Source organism: Xiphophorus couchianus, chromosome 12 (genome assembly GCF_001444195.1).
Source record: "Xiphophorus couchianus chromosome 12, X_couchianus-1.0, whole genome shotgun sequence".
Taxonomy (NCBI): domain Eukaryota; kingdom Metazoa; phylum Chordata; class Actinopteri; order Cyprinodontiformes; family Poeciliidae; genus Xiphophorus; species Xiphophorus couchianus.
This window is the reverse complement of record NC_040239.1, coordinates 534,945-551,744: the sequence shown is the minus strand read 5'-3', so window position 1 is coordinate 551,744 and position 16,800 is coordinate 534,945. Positions and strand designations below refer to the sequence as shown.

At 37.2% G+C, this 16,800-nt stretch overlaps 1 protein-coding gene and 2 long non-coding RNA genes across 11 annotated transcripts in view; 1 reads left to right on the top strand and 2 right to left on the bottom strand.

Annotated features, from left to right (window-relative positions):
• apba1a (amyloid beta (A4) precursor protein-binding, family A, member 1a) overlaps window positions 1–16,800 on the bottom strand; it is a 75,903-nt gene that overhangs the window by 17,189 nt on the left and 41,914 nt on the right. For all 9 annotated transcript variants that reach the window (XR_003597481.1, XR_003597482.1, XR_003597483.1 and 6 more), the window contains 3 exons: window positions 14,856–15,041; window positions 14,577–14,756; window positions 13,956–14,168 (listed from right to left, as the gene is read on the bottom strand). Coding sequence is in view for 6 of the 9 variants with exons in the window: in XM_028032912.1 (XP_027888713.1) it covers window positions 13,956–14,168; window positions 14,577–14,756; window positions 14,856–15,041 (579 nt within the window). In the remaining 3 variants the exon portion in view is untranslated. The remainder of the gene's footprint in view (window positions 1–13,955; window positions 14,169–14,576; window positions 14,757–14,855; window positions 15,042–16,800) is intronic.
• LOC114154109 (uncharacterized) lies at window positions 12,724–13,948 on the bottom strand. Its single transcript, XR_003597487.1, has 2 exons — window positions 13,638–13,948; window positions 12,724–12,759 (listed from the first exon to the last, which is right to left on the bottom strand). It is a non-coding gene; the product is annotated as an uncharacterized LOC114154109 (long non-coding RNA).
• Window positions 12,754–13,166, top strand: LOC114154107 (uncharacterized). The gene is made up of 2 exons (XR_003597484.1): window positions 12,754–12,899; window positions 13,106–13,166. It is a non-coding gene; the product is annotated as an uncharacterized LOC114154107 (long non-coding RNA).

Sequence of the window (16,800 nt, the reverse complement as noted above, 5' to 3'; positions counted from 1 at the left end):
TTATCTCTGCTTAACATTTGTCCAAATAGGAATGTTTATCTCTTAAACGCACATGGCATGAGATTAGCCATATTAAACACTCAACAATATCCATATTTCCTTAACACAAGCCAGATCGAAGAACTGAAAATCCATTCTACCTTCGGATTACAAAGGTTCGCAGGGTCTGATGATGACATCCGATTTTAGAGGTAAGCATCCACACCGCAACAAACCTTTTTCTTTTTAAAATGTGTGTTACTCGCCCCACCTCTGGTTTCTTAATTAAATATGTCTGAACTCAAAAATACAATAAACAAAAATTATGGGGCTTCTCCTGCTTCGGAAGCAAAAAGCCCGAACGTAATCTCGTTACTTGGTCTCTGTTTGACACTAACGACAAAAAACACACATTAAAGCAATAAACTTAAAAATGAATACAAAATAACGTAAGAACATTGTCCGTTAGAAAGAATAAGAATGTTTAGATATTTAAATAGTACAATTGTATTAGTAAAATGTCGGAGAATATTCCCTATTAGCATAAGCTAAAGCTAATGTTAGCCACGAAGTTTAAAGAACTTTAAAGTAAGATTCACCTTCATATCCATGAATGTATGACAATATGTACATCTTAAAACCTTTTTCCAGTTTGCTTGATGGGGCTTTAGATCCCGCCTTACAAATACCATGAACATCGTTAATTGTTAGCTTTGGCAAGCCCTGCAAACACCGACTGTAAAATGACATCTTTAATAGATCGGACAAAAATGAGCCGCTTTTCCCCGAACGAGGAAGCTGAGGTGCAAAGAGCCCATCAAAACTGAGAAGGACCTCGCTGCAGCAAACAGAAAGGGGCGGGGACGGACTTTTCCGTCAGTCCCATTCTTTATTTGGAAATGGGACTATTGCATTCCGGAAATGAAGGGGGCGCTATTTTCATAATCACTAGTATAAATACCTTAAGACGCGGGGTTAAGAGGGAAGGAAGGAAGGAAGGAAGGAAGGAAGGAAGGAAAGAAAGAAGGAAGGAAGGAAGGAAGGAAGGAAGGAAGAAGAAAGAAAGAAAGAAAGAAAGAAAGAAAGAAAGAAAGAAAGAAAGAAAGAAAGAAAGAAAGAAAGATTTTTTTTTGATTTTTAACACCACATTTATTTTTCAATAAAAATACATTTTGACAGCATTTAGTTCATTCTTTCATGCAAACATTGAATTGAAAACTAGCTTTCTATCAAACACAGAACATATGACATTATTAAAACACCACAAAGAGAAAAATTCCATTAAGTTTTTCATCAATGAAAAGAACATAAATTCTGCTTTTACTCTATGTTTTACCATCAGAATAAACATCCTATCGACATTTTCCCCCAAAACACCATTTAGTTTATTTCTTCTACTAATATAAATGGAAAATTTTGCCTGTCCAATAAGAAAATTTAACAAATTCCACTTACTAGATTCCTTTTTTGTATAGCCTGCACCGAATATAAACGCTACTTCAGACCAATAGACACCACATTTTTTAAAAACATCTTCTAACAAGAAAAACAATGGTGAAAGTCTTTTACACTCAAGAAACATGTGAAAAATAGTTTCTACTTCTTCACAAAAAGGACATAATTCATTTAAATCTTTTCTAAATTTAACTATAAAACTGTTAACACTTACAGCACCGTGCAAAATCCTCCACTGAAGGTCGCTTACCCTCTTACTCAAAGGGGGCTTATAAAAAACTCTCCATATTGGTTTCTGATTATCCCCGACTTTAAACCTGTCTCTCCAAACAGTATCAGTTTTTCCACTTAATTGTTTCTTATTCAATCCTTGAACAACCAGTTTATACAAACATTTTCCAATCAACATACAAAAAACAAAATCTTTTTGAGCAATCAAGAGATGGCCCGTCAATTCTGAGAAATCAATGTTCAGTCCCATTTCTGGAAACGGATCCGTAGAATCAGGGAGTTCTTCTCCATTACAAAAGTCCACCAGCATCTGCTTTTCATCCAAAGTCAATTTTCCAAGCCAGAGATCTAAAATAGTCCTCATGACTCGAATCGATTTCAATCCAAGCAAAGAAGCCGTCGCTTCTGTGTTTTGAAATCCTGGTCCAGCCGTCTCCACAATGTGTTTTAATTTCAGAATTTTTTCCTGCAGCAGTCTTCTGGACAATCCGACTCTATCTTCTAACGCCAAACGTGCTTCAAATATTAAAGGTTCCTCTAGAAGCCAAAACAAAGATACAGTTGGTTCCAGTCTTTTCCACTCAAAAATCGTCCATGCTCTAAACACACTTTTATAAAACATTGGCATTTCATACAGCAATAACATTTTACAATTTAACAAAAACAAAGAAACATCTAAACCAAGACCTCCTACTCTTTTCAAAATAATACTTGTTATTGGCTTCCACAAAATATCCTCCTCCCTCCCCATGAGATATTTCTGAATAAACTGTAACCTGAACGCAGCAGTTCTGCTCTCTAGATGGACCAATCCTTGTCCACCCTCCTCTTTAGGTAAGAAAAGCACAGCCTGGGAGACCCAATGTTTGTCATCCCAAAAAAACTTAATCATACAATATTGAATTTTAGTTAGTAATCCAACAGGTGGCTCCAAACATGCTAACTTGTGCCACAATAAAGAAGCAATTAAATTATTTATAATGAGCACTCTCCCTCTATAAGACATCTGCGGTAGCAACCATCTCCATTTCGCTAACCTACCCTCCACTTTCTCCATCACTCCCTCCCAGTTCTTTTTTTCTGTGTCCTCATCTCCCAAATATACACCAAAATATTTCAAACCCCCTCTTTTCCATTTTAAACCTCCTGGAAGTTGAGGAAGCCCACTAAACCGGCTTCCTATAGCCAGAGCTTCACTTTTAGCCCAGTTGACACGAGCAGCTGACAATTTGCAAAATAACTCGACAATTCTACCTAAATTATTCACTTCTTCTTGATTTTTAACAATAATAATGACATCATCAGCATACGCTGATAAAGTGAAAGACACATTACAACTTGGAAAAACCAGTCCCTCAATATTTGCCCTGATTTTCTTTAACAGTGGTTCAATAGACAGAGCATATAACATTGCAGACAAAGAACAACCTTGTCGAACACCTCTTGTGACTCTAAAAGGTTTACATAAACAACCATTAATTTTCAGTACACTCTCAATGTTCTCATATAGAACCATAATCTTGGCAATAAAACTAGAGTCGAGACCAAACCTTTCCAACACCCTCCACAGGTACTGGTGCTCGACTCTGTCAAAAGCCTTTTCCTGGTATAAAGAAACTAAACCAGCGTTACATCCCAATGATCTGGAGACGTCCAAAATATCTATAATAAGAGAAATATTATCAATCATCGACCTGCCAGGGACACAGTAGGTTTGCGTTTGATGAACAACCTGCTCCATCACCTTTTTCAGTCTGTTTGCCAGCACCTTTGACAACAGTTTATAGTCTGTACACAACAGAGAAACAGGTCGCCAGTTCTTAATCTCCTGGAGATCACCTTTCTTTGGTAGCAATGTGAGAACTGCTCTCCTGCAGCTCTGTGGTAGAAATCCTTCAGCAAAACTTTCCTCAAAAACCTCCAAGAGGTCAACGCAGAGGTCAGACCAGAACGCTCTGTAAAATTCACTGGGAAGTCCATCGATGCCAGGTGCTTTCCCACCTTCCATACTTTGCAAAGCAGCATGAATCTCCTCCAAAGTCATGGGCTCTCCCAACTCCTTGGCAAAATCCACAGAGACTCTTGGAAGATCACTGCAGAAATCGTTGAAACTGTCTTCATCCTCGCTGTATTCCGAGCTGTATAGATCTGCATAGAAATCCGCTGCTCTCCGCCTGATGTCACTGTCTGCAGTCAAAAGAACATCCGTAGTTGATTTCAAACCATGCATAAACTTGCTCTGTCCTTGCTTCTTTTCCAAAGAGAAGAAAAACTTTGTCGGCGCGTCCATTAAAGCAACTTTCTGAAATCGGCATCGAACCAGCGCTCCCTGTGTTCTTGAGCCCAGCAAATCAGCTAAAGCAGCTTTTTTCGACTTGAGGTTCTCAAACTGACCTCGATCTCCTGTGGATTGTGCAGAAGTCTGCAACTCCACTATTTCAATCTCCAGATCTCTAATAGACTTGGTTAAACTAGATGAAACATTGACAGTGTACTGTTGACAAAGTTCTTTAATTTCAATTTTCCCCCGATCCCACCACTGCCCTAAAGATGCAAAATCTTCTTTTCTAGTTTTATGCATCCTCCAGAATGCAATAAACGTTTCTTTAAAATTAGTATCCAATAACAAAGCAGTGTTAAAATGCCAATAAGCAGATTTATGTTTGATATTTGCAATAAAAGCACTACAAGAAACCAAAGCATGATCTGAAAAACTTACAGGATGGATACTACAGTTTTGAAAAATTCCAAAATTATGTCTAAAACTATATATTCTATCCAACCTAGCCGCAGAAAAAGAATTATCTGTGTTTCTAGCCCATGTATATTGTATTTTATGAGTGTGCATTTCTCTCCAAATATCAACCAATGAAAATAAATCAATCAAATGTTTTAAGAACGTTGTCGAAGCTGGATGAGGTTCAAAATGATTCCTATCTAACTGATCATTTTCTGTACAGTTAAAATCTCCACCCAAAAAAAGAAAATCATCCGTGTCACACTTACACAAAACATCTTCAAGTTCATGCAACAAACCAATCCTCCCTACTCTTGTATTGGGAGCATAAATATTTACAAACACAATATTAAAACACTCATATTTTGCTTTCACCACCATTAATCTACCCTTGATTACTTCCTCAAACTGATAAGATACAGGTAGAAAATTTTTCGAAAACAGAATTGCATCTCCCCCACTGGCCTGGTTTAAATGACTCAAAATAATTTCTCCTCCCCATTCCCTCCTCCAATCTATTTCATTTAAACAATCACTGTGTGTTTCCTGTACCATTAACACATTTATATGTTTTAAATTCATCAATTCAAACACGCTGATTCTCTTCTTCGCATCTCTGGCTCCATTCAGATTTAAAGTAGAAACTCTGAAGTGGCTCATTATCAAAGATAGGAGAAAAAACACTAAAAGAAAAAACAGACATTTAAACGTCAAACTCATCGTTGTTGTTGAATTCTTGCTTAAGTTTTCCAATTAATTTTTTTAACCTGTAAACTTCTTTATCATTGTTTCCCCCTTTTCTTTTATTGTTCAACTGAGATCTCACATGCATGAAAAACAGTTTCTTGTCAGGAAAAAAATCTTCCACTTTTACATTTTTCATATTCTTAGTAACTTTTAAAAAATGTTTTATATTTATCACACCATAACCTTTCCTTTGTTGACTTTGAACAATGGATTTGCAAGATGAGGCCAAACTATCTTCAGTCCAACCTTCATCTTCACCTTCCTCTTCTTCATCTATATTACTTTCTGACTCTAGAACTTTTCCAGAACATTCTAATTCCGTATCTCTGTCATCATTTTCCGTTTGAGAACCAATAATACTTTCAGACAATTTCCTTTTTTGAGAAAATTCCAAGCCATCTTCCTCTGGTGTCTGACTGCAGCCCTCATCTTCCATTTCCTCAGTATCTGTTTCCCCCTGAAGAGACTTTAGTAAACTCGGACTCTGTCCCTCCTCACTGTTACCTTCCTGCCTTTCCTGTGAATCGTCCACCGTTTGACTTTTCAGTATTTGTTCTCCGTCCTCTAACACACACATCTCTTGTACTTCTCTTTCCCTGTGATCATCTTTTTCAGGCGTTTGCCCTTCCATTTCTACTGTCACTGCGTTCCTTGAGTCTGAAACCTCAGCTTGATCTGTCAATTTTTCGCTTTCTTTATTTTGAGTTTGCGCTGAATTATCAGGAGGGAGATTTTTTCCAGGACACACCCGAACCAAGTGACCAACTTCCCCGCAACCAAAACACACCAATGTGCCCGAGTTTACGTAAATGGCATAATCAAACTCGTCCACTCGCACATTAAGAACTAAGTTAAGTTCTTCATTCTTTTTATTCAGGATCATGAGGACCTGTCTTCTGTGTGAAACAACGTGCTTCAGCTGCGGTGATTTACAACCCGACGGCATTTTTCTAATCGCGGAAACAATTTTCCCATGTCGTGACAGCTCTCTCACCAACAATTCGTCACTGATAAACGGCGGTATGTTCGCAATCGTGACTTTTTTTGCTGGAGTACTCAATGGGGAAACTGACAAAAACACATCGTTCACAACAATGCCTTTTTCGATCACTTTGTTTGTCTTCTCCACGCTGTCAACAAAAATAACCACCGCGCTGTTCATCCGAGCAGCAGATTTAATGCTGCTACAACCTACAATTTCTCCCACCGCCAAACTACATTCCTCCACCGTCATAGTAGGACTATTGGGTATTATCTTCAAACCATGTTGCCTCGTTAGTTTTGTCAAGTCCATTTCCGGCATTTTGCGCCAAAAGGCCAAAATGCCGGTATGACACACAGAAAAATAACCAAAAACACGTAATCTAACTCCACAACCACAATATTTAAAGAACAATATCCAAAACCCCCCCAATAAAGACAGGGAAAACAAAGTTAGAAAATTCTCAATCTCTCAGCCCACTCACCACACGCTCCTCCACCAACTCCCAGCATGCAGTGCGAAAGAAAGAAAGAAGTTTGAGAGGTTCTTCCACTGATGTTCGGCACACGATCAACAATGCAAACCTCACAAAGTCAACAAAAGGTATTTTTACCTACTTAAAATTTTTTCACATAGTAAATCAATACGCTTTTCTAGATTAGGTTGAAAATACAATTAACAGCTGTAAACTAGAGAAATTCGTAATTCATACAGAGGAAGGCTAATTTTAGCATGTAGCATAGCTAATTATTATCCCGCAGGGCACCATTAGATAAAAATAGAAAAGTAGATAACATGTATAATTGAGAAATGTATTTTATGCTCAAACTTTATTTTTTATTTTCATTATACAGATTGTTAAGGAAATATGGCTATTTATGATTGTTTAATATAGTTAAGCTAATGCCATGTGCGTTTAAGTAGATCAACATTCCTATTTGGACAAGCTGATGCAAGGTAAACGATCAGAGATAAACAGTCTCCTGGCAGGGCTGTAACTTAGAGCAGCCATAAAACACTATGCTCTTGAAAGGCTTTAAATTAGTAGGCCATAAAGAATATCTTCCCCGGCTCACAGGTCAGAGGTCGGGGGTTTCCCAGGGGCTCAGAGTTACATCTGGAGTTGATCACAGCCTTGGAATCTTGGAAACACTTAAAGGTTTAATTTCTGATACACCTTTTTAATATTGGTAGCAATAGTGTGTTAGATTAAAGTATATTACCCAAGCTACAAGTACTAATCTAGTAAATGGAATGTATTTGAAAATGTACTAACTATGACAATATCGGAATCAAAAGAGAATGATTTGAATGTTATGTTTCACAGGTTGAAAAAAACTTCTATCTCATTATTGTTTGTGATAAGGCAAAGATTCAAATCTTTGGAGAAGCTGACTGCAGAGGAGCAAGATAGGTTTTGTGAAAATAACTTATAACTTTAATAACTAAAATGACTCTTGATATTTGTCATTAAAACTCAGGGGAAGGTCTAAGTTTTTTCCAAGGTAGCTCTTGGTTGGTCAAAACAGGGGTACGCCCTTATTTGCATATATTAACAAAGAGAAATGCCTTCACTAGAAAAGGGAATGCGCAACAATAAGAATTCAGACAACTGCCCTGTTTTGCTTTTAAGCATCAGCTGTCTCCAAAGGCGCCTTTGTTTTTTTTTTTTTCTTTTAATTCTTTTGTCTCAGGTAAAGAATGTACTTCTGTGTACTCTGAAGTTTCTTGTTAAATTCATACGGTGTTTTCTATTGAATTAAACTCTGTATCTCTGTGATGTCATCGCGCCTCGCCGTCTTCTTGCCAGCCGTGACGACATCCGCTCGGGACCCGGGCTAACAGGAGGAAAAGAGAGCCATGCTTTTTCCAAAATTTAAGCTAACCTAATAAATTTCCTCCTTAATAAGATCCACGTATCTATTTACAACATTCGGAACGGAGAGAAGATTCTTCCATATTGCATGAACGATAAATATTGCTGTTCCCTTTGCTAATACAAGCTACAGAACCATATAGCACAAACTGCTATGGTTCAACATAACGGTATGTATAACTACACTTAAAAAATATAAAATATTTTTTACATACTTATCAGTTTTCTAGTGTTTGTATTTTATTTTTAAAGGTTAATCTTTTTTAAATATGTTTTGTACACCAATGTTAAATTTCTGGAAAGTCTAATATATTTTATAAACTAACAGCTGCCATTATAGGTGGGTGTAGTACCCAGATGTGATACTTTAATGATGAGTAGCACAACTTCAATATATTTTTAGTAAGTAACTGCAATAAACTACACTAGTAAGAGTAACAAAGTATTTGGTGAAATTGCTATTATTAACTACTGTTTTACTGATCATAATGTGCAATGTGATTTTTTATTTTGTTTGGTTTTTTGTTTTTTTCAGATGCCTCTGAATGTTCTTGAAGCTGTTCTCCAGGAGGTGATACCAGCACAGGGAGACTCAGCCTACCTCACCTTGGCTAGTGCTTTGAAGCCGTTGAGTCTGACCCAGTTTTCAGGAAGATGACTCACTTTGCTTGGCTGGATGGTAAGGACCTTTGACTTTTTTCACCTAAAACATGTGAAATTAGATTTCAACTACATGAAATCGATTTTTCATTAACAGGTGAGATCAACTGGGGCAAATTTTCAAAAACATTCAAGGCAGAAAATCGGATTCCTTTTGCGGTTGTAACGTGTTCTTCCTGCCACCGGTGATATAAAGACTGTGGGCTTCACCGGCAATGGAAGATGAGGAGAGTACTGTTAAAGAAAATGATTATTTTAGTGCTAAAAATACATTTAATCTTACAACATGTGTAAAGGTATATTAAGCACTCTTATTTGAAAAACAGGCTTTGTGTGACCCTTCAGAGAGGCCCAAGGAGACAAGCAGACGCCTTCCACTGTCTGCTTAAGAGCACACAAGGGCCATAAAATTAGCATCTCCATGGAAACGGCAGCTGGAATGTGGAAGGAAGAAACTTCAGGGGAGTCGGCGAGATTTATATCAGGACTTCGGTGCTGGGGACTTTCCCCTGTTTGGTGTGACAGAGAACAGATCACCTTTGAGTTGAACTGTAAGGAGGGGAGTTTCGCGGGTTTCTCTGGGGCCGAAAACAGGTCTCTGATTGGTTGAACAACAGAACGCCTTCTTTGCATATATTAAAGTGAGGAAACACCCCTTTGTATAAGATGACGTGTAAAGAGAAAGAGAGAGAGTTTTTTCCATCTTTTCTCCACGTGGGCGCCTTTGTCTGTCTGTGTGTTTCGTGTTTGTCTTTGTCTGTTGTTATTTTATGAGAAAATGCATATCTGTGTACCTCTGCAGCTTTGTTAACTGATGCATGTGTGGTTTTGTATGAATTAAACTCTGTGATCTGTGACGTCAACACGCCTTGTTTAGTTTCGTTTTACAGCTGCCCGCTGCTCGCCGAGAAGAACCCGGCTGTGTTAAGGAAGAGACGAGCCAAACGTTTTGTTCAAAGTTTTAATAAATAATTCTTCCTTAATAGTACCCTGGTTACTACTGTGATGGCCGACCTGGACACTGCCCTGACTTCTCCTGAATGCAAGGAGAATATTAGTTGCTTTCCACAGTCTTTCACACATTTCAGTTGTCACACATTGTTCGTTTTTTTTTGTGACATGCCATTTTAAATCATTTCTGCTAAAGAATATTTGCCTTTTGACTTCTGCAGTCATCCTTTTTAATAATGTGTTCTTTCAATATTATTTACATTTTTGAATGTTCCTTTTGTTGTAGCTCAGTTGATTTACATTATTTAGTTTTCATAGAAATGGTGCCGTTTCCACACAAAGTTACATTGTGGCTGTAATTTGTTGGAGAGAGTAGAACCAATAAAGTAGTTGTAAATATATTGTAACAGTGTTGTTTAACAATAGGATAACCTTGTTTTAAAAATTTTAAATGCAAGCAAAGCTAATAACTTGCAATATTTTATATGTGTAAATACAATGTTTCCTATACTTTTTGAACAATGACTGGAATCAATACAAATTTTCTTTACAAACCTGACATACAGCTAAGTTGTTTATGTTTTAACAGAATCAACTGTTTTGTTTTTTGTAATAAAGTAAGCACATACAGAAACATATTGTTCGGTTACAAAGTCATAATACAAACATAAGATTAAAGGTATCCTAAGATTAAAGGTATCATCCACTTTATGAAGAGAGATGAGCCCAGCGCCGTTAGGCTGGGATGGAGACACATGATCAGGTGATTGGCTGAGCAGGTGAGATGAAGACAGTTATAGTTAGAATTCACACATTGGTTTAATCTATGTAACCAATGACTTTATTCAAAAAGGTTTTCATATAGAAAAAAGATCATTCTCTCTGGCAGTTACCAGCGCAGTGTCTACTGCCGGGGTCCGAGCCCCAAAGATTATTTCTTGTCAAATAAACTTTCTAAAACCTACTTTCTGTGTGAGTCTTTCCAGGTTGAAGCTACATTTAAAGTTTTAAATGAATCCCTTTGGGTTTTGCAACAATTGGATATTTAAGGTCTTTATTTTATGAATCGATTGCAATTGATAGAATTGATATGGAATTTATAAAAATGGAATAGTGGGACACCAATCAGTTTACTGGTTGAACTGGAGTCCTTATACCAAAAGTTTCCAATGAGACATTATGGTAAACAATGATAACAGCTGAGCCAGGTCACCTGCAACCAAAAATATTCTAGTTTTCTGAATGGCACTTGTTAGAAGTTCAGAAGTCCTTTGGTTTGTTTGTAAATTATACTCACAATGTGAATAATAAGAAAAATATTTGGCAAATAAACAACAAAAGTGCTCTGTGAATGGACGTAATAAGTTGGCCAAAATTGTTGACTAAATGTTTTACTGACCAAACCTCTTTTCCATCTAGTTCTTATTTAAGAAGCCAGAGGCTATTATATTTTAGATATTAACTTATTTATTTTAAGAGTACTATTCACAACATATATGAACTTCAGCACCAGCAAGTATTTGTTTATATCTGTTTTCTTAATCTGCGATGGACTGGCGATCTGTCCAGGGTCAGCAGCCCTCATGACCCAACTATAGGAATAATTCATGATAATTAATGGATGGATAAATGTGCTCTTGATGTAATGTACATTTGTCTCCAAAATATTAATTTGATTTATGTTTTATGACTTTTGTTTGCGATACATAGGCTGTAAGGATAGATAAATACATCTCCATGTTTCCTTACTGTTGCTTATTTTAGATTGTTACTAATATAATTTTAAATAAAGATTTAAAAATAAAAAAGGGACATACCACGTGACAGACATACCACGTGACATATCACGTTTTGTAGCCATTTCGTTACTATTTAATTTGTATTTTTAATGTTGGAAGTGTTCTTGGGTGTTTTAAAAGGCGTTGTCAAATAAAATACGTTATTATTATTATAATTATTATAACACGGTTGGTACAGGAAATAGTGTCACTAGCGCCCCCTTCATTTCCGGAATGCAATAATCTCATTTCCATATAACTGTGTGGTATGGTAGCTGCACAGCACTGGAGAGGAAACAACTGACACGGGTGGTGAGAACAGCACAAGGCATTGTGGGATGCCCCCTCCCAGACCTGGACTCCATTTACACAGGCCGGGTCAAGAAGAGAGCTGGATCCATAGCGATGGATTCCAGCCACCCGGGCCACAGACTGTTTGTGCCGCTGCCATCAGGCAAGCGGTACAGGAATATATGGACTACAACAAATAGACTGAGAAACAGTTTCTTCCCCACAGCCGTCAGAGCCATTACTCCCTGCTGCCCCCCCCTCCCACACATATCATAACCTCGCAGTCACACATACATATCCCCCACCCCCACACAGCCATATTGTTCTGCACTTTGCACTGTCACATTATCTGTACTTTGCCATAATTGGACCTGCTGCTACTTCTTTGGTGTGGTTGAGTGCCTTTAGTTAATTTAGTTGTATATATTGTTATTATTATTATTGTGTGTTTGCTTATTTATACTGTATATATTTGACCTTTTGCACGGGAGCTGCAATGGAAATTTCGTTGAATTCTGTTCAATGACAATAAATGCCATCCATCCATCCATCCATCCATCCATCCATCCATCTATGGTATGAGACTGACAGTGGTCCGTCCCCGCCCCTTTCTGTTTGCTGCAGCGAGGTGTACTTGTCAAAACTTGTTGAGTTCAGCCAGAAAGAGGGAGCCTCAAACAAAACTTTGACAATCGCAACAAAAAACTTAGGCCCTGTTTACATGACAATGATCCAACGAAAGTGGATTTTTTTTTCGTTTCTGTTAACAGATTTACATGAAGACATTCTAATTGTTTACACAGTAACGATACACATCGGAAAGGTGTAATGCTCTCGCCATGCCACTAGTTGGTGCTAGGTTCTTTGAAACTAAGTGCGCATGTGTTTAAAAAAAAGTTCTACTTGAAAGCACGTCGCTGAACAAGCACGTGGCACCTGGGCGGTGCGAGAGGTGAAGAGACACTCGGGGAACCGAATCTGATGGGGAAATATGAATTGTAGTAACACCAGCATTGTCAGTAGTTTCTTCTTCTTCTGTGGATTGTAAGAAGCAGCTATGTTTTGCGTTAGACTATGTGTAACATAGTTAAAATGGTTCAGGTTAAATCCTGCTAAAATGCACCATCTGCTGGTAAAACGGGGTATTGCATTCACCCTAGAAAGAGCGGGGTATTATGGGTAATCCTCAGAGCCATGAGGATCACTGTCGAGGTAACGTGTCTCTGCGATGTGATAAAGAAATATTATTTATAAAATATGTTTATGGTTTTCGTTTTTGCATATTATTGAAATATGTTTAATCCAGGTTATGTTAGCTTTGCTATTATATTGTTTTTGTTGCGTTATAGAAATGTTTAGTTCGTAAGAAAGTGTGGCGGGAATTTCCCACACGTTAACATTCTGGCTCCTCCTTGCAGGAGTTTCTTTCATGCCAGAGACTGACTTTACCTCGGTGCCCATGTGTGAAATGCAGGTATGTTTTACTAAATCTCTGTAGCAGATGGCTAATATAAGGCAGTTTTATATTAATAGTTTTATATAGATATGGTTAATGTTTTTGCATTGTTCCAAGATGCAAGTTCGTATAAGCTAAAATATAAAAATGGCATCTAGTAAATTAAATGTACGCATTTTATTTTATTTTCAGAGCATTTTAATTAATTGTGTTACTTTCTTTAAAAAGGACACTCACTGGTTGTTCTGTTGATGTAAACCAAATCCACTATACGATCACTGTAATTTTCAATTATTTTATTTTGGTTACTGTATTATGGGTAATCCTCAGAGCCATGAGGATCACTGTCGAGGAGTTTCTTTCATGCCAGAGACTGACTTTACCTCGGTGCCCATGTGTGAAATGCAGGTGGAGAAATAAAGAAAACAACTGATGCCAGATTGAGCTCCTAGTTCATTTCTGCACCAAGAAGCCACCAGATACACGTAGGCCACATATGCATGAGCTAGGGATTCCCTGACAGAAAAGATCCATTTATTCTGTTTACAAGACAACGGACACCTGTACATTTCAGAACCATTGCACTCTGGAACTCATTTTCAAACTGTGCCATTGTCAGAGAAAACATTTGGTGGTTTCATTAGGCTGTCAACTAAAAAATTCTGACATCCGCAAATAAACGTTTGTTTGCAAATAACTTTTTCACTTCAAACAAAAATGAGTGATTTTAATAAAAAAGCTTTTTAAACACATTTTTTTGGTTGTTTTTGAAAAAGTCTTGAGCACCTGACTGTTAAATATCATGCACATACCTTTATGATGCTCTGGCAAGTTGACAGGGGTAGTCCAACCAGACTGGTTCCATTGATTGACATGATCTGATCCCCTATGTTGACTCTACCAGACCTCTCAGCTGGTCCAGCATGCATCATATTAGCAATGATAACAGTAGGTAGAATGGAGCCCCATCCACTCTCCACAATGACCACACCCAGAATCTCACCTTTAGCTTTTTCTATACACACCTGAGATAAAAGAGAGTAACCCAAAGGGAGATAACATAAAATTAGTACACATAAAAGACAACACACTGAAATACTCTGGAATCAGAATCCTAATTCTGATTCTGACCTCTGGTTGTGTTCAGCTGGTTAAGTTCAAGCTCTTTCTGAAATGTCTTACCGAATGTTTAGGGTGCCTAACAAAGGGGAAATTGGCAGTGGGAAAAGACAAAAGATTGAAACAGGCCCACTTTATGTATTTTTTATTCTTCTTCAGTCAACTTGAAAACTGCATCCTGAAGGATGAATATTTGAAGCCAGTAAGATAATACCAACAGTGTGTCAAATTAATTATTTTTCTTCTATACATAGTAGTTCTGACAAAGAAAAATAGAATCCAAAACATCATTGAATAAATTATTGAAAACTTACATCTTTGCAGTTTTCAGACCTGGAGAAGTGAACAAGATCCTCATTATACATGTCCTGAGTGCTCATCAGGTCACTGTATTCTGTCTGACTAAGGTCCTCAGGATTGATTCCATTTGCCCTTAGGAATTCCTGGTATGCCACACTGAAAGCCTGGCCAATGGACTGGGCAATCAACTGGGCCTGGGAAAATTACAAACTTAGAAATAAATCATTCAAGAGTAACCCAAAAGGAGATAACATAAAATTAGCTAAAATGCCATGATAATCGACAGAACTCACATCTTCAGATTCAAACACATGGCAAATCATCTTGTGCTGGTGCTTACTGTCCTGACTTGGGTCTGAAACCTCCACATTCTCCTGAGAGTCACAGTGAGGCAACCTTCTCCTGGCCATCAGAACCACAATGTTGCCAATATCAGCAATGTAGGAGATGGTTCTCAAAGCATTGTCTATCATAGTTTCCTTAAAAACAACAAAACATTTTAACCAAAGAAGAAGCCAAAAAAACAAACAAAAAAAACAACATTTTGTGGTTCTCAAAACAGAGATTGTGACCGCAAAGTGGAATGTTTTGACATGGTATCCAGAAAACAAATTAAATGTAACAATTATAATTTAAAACAAGAAGAGCATTTTTTAAATCAGGTATTTTACAAGAAAAGGCAAGATTAGTCAACCAGTTGATTTCTCTTTTGGTTTACATTAAGCCTGTTTTCATTTGGCTGCTGCAAGATCTTTGGATTTATCCATTCCTGGTATTAACTTTCATCCTGACATCCTTGATCATTCACACCTGGAGGGATCAGACTTCAGTTAGCCTCATGGTGCAAAGAAACACTGAGACACTCCATGTGCTGATGGTGTCATCCACAATTTACTGATGTTTTTGTAAAATCACTAATGTGATATGTCACTTGCACTGCATTATTTTTCTTAACACTGTTGTGGCTGTATTTAACTGTATTTGAATGTAGCTCAACAGATAGTTGAGAATAAAAATATTTGACTGCACAGAACTCGACTAAAGACTTTATCCTCCATTCCCTGGCATCTGTCAGGTGTTTTATACACCCCCAAGCCCTAGCAGTGTGTAATGGTGAATAACAGCATCAAACAAGGCTATATAGCTCATTTTCTTATGTGATTGACAGGATATTTAATTATAGTTTGGGTAACATAAACCCCCAAAAAGGTCCAAATAAGCTCATTCCAGTTCCTCAATTCACTGATCGATAAAATAAAAAAAGAGCAGCACTACCCAACCTTTCTTCTTCTTTTCTATTATGGCGAATTGCAAGCAACTTTAAGGTGCATACCGCCACCTACTATACACGAGTGTGTAGCAACATTACTTTACATCTATCAAATTCTATTTTTTAATTTTGTATTCTGAAGATAGATAAATAATGCTTTCCTTAATCTATAAATATCCATTATGTTTCCTTCATTTCCCAATATTCCTTTAAGACTCCATTCTTGACCTGTCCTTCCAACCATTCTTCTCAATTTCTCCCTTTTGGGTTCATATGTCCTAGGGTTCATCAATACATGTTCTACATTTTCTTTCTCTCCACATCTTTGTTATGATCTACTCTTAATCTAATCATAATTATTTCTTCCCTGCTGTTTCTCTCATTAATATTTCTAATTAATACTGACTTTTGTACTTCATATAATCTTCTTCCTTTCTTATCTTCATTCCACCTTTTTTGTTGCCATTTTTCCATTTATTTACTCTTAATAAGTGATTTCCCTTTCCCAAAAGGAATTGTAATCGTTATTATCTATCTAAAGCCCTTTTTGCTAATTTATCTGCCTTTTCATTGCCTTTTACACCTTCATGTGCTGGTACCCAACAGAACCAAATATCAATGCCACCCCTATATAATCTAAATAGACTGTGCTGACTTTATAATACTAAATCTTTCCTATTATTTCCTTCTCCCTGAATACTTTCTAAAACTGCTTTGGAATCTGTGCACACCACCACCCTGTCTGGTCAAACCTCCTCCACCCACTGTAAGCTTAGTATAACTGCCACCATTTCTGCTGTGAAAACAGATAGTTGCTCTGATATTCTTTTAGTAATATATTTTTTAAACTCTGGTATATTTATTCCTATTCCCACACATCCTTTTAGATTCTTAGAACCATCTGAATATATTTTAAGGTAATTATAATATGAGTTTCTTAAATATATATCAGTCTTTATCCCTATTTC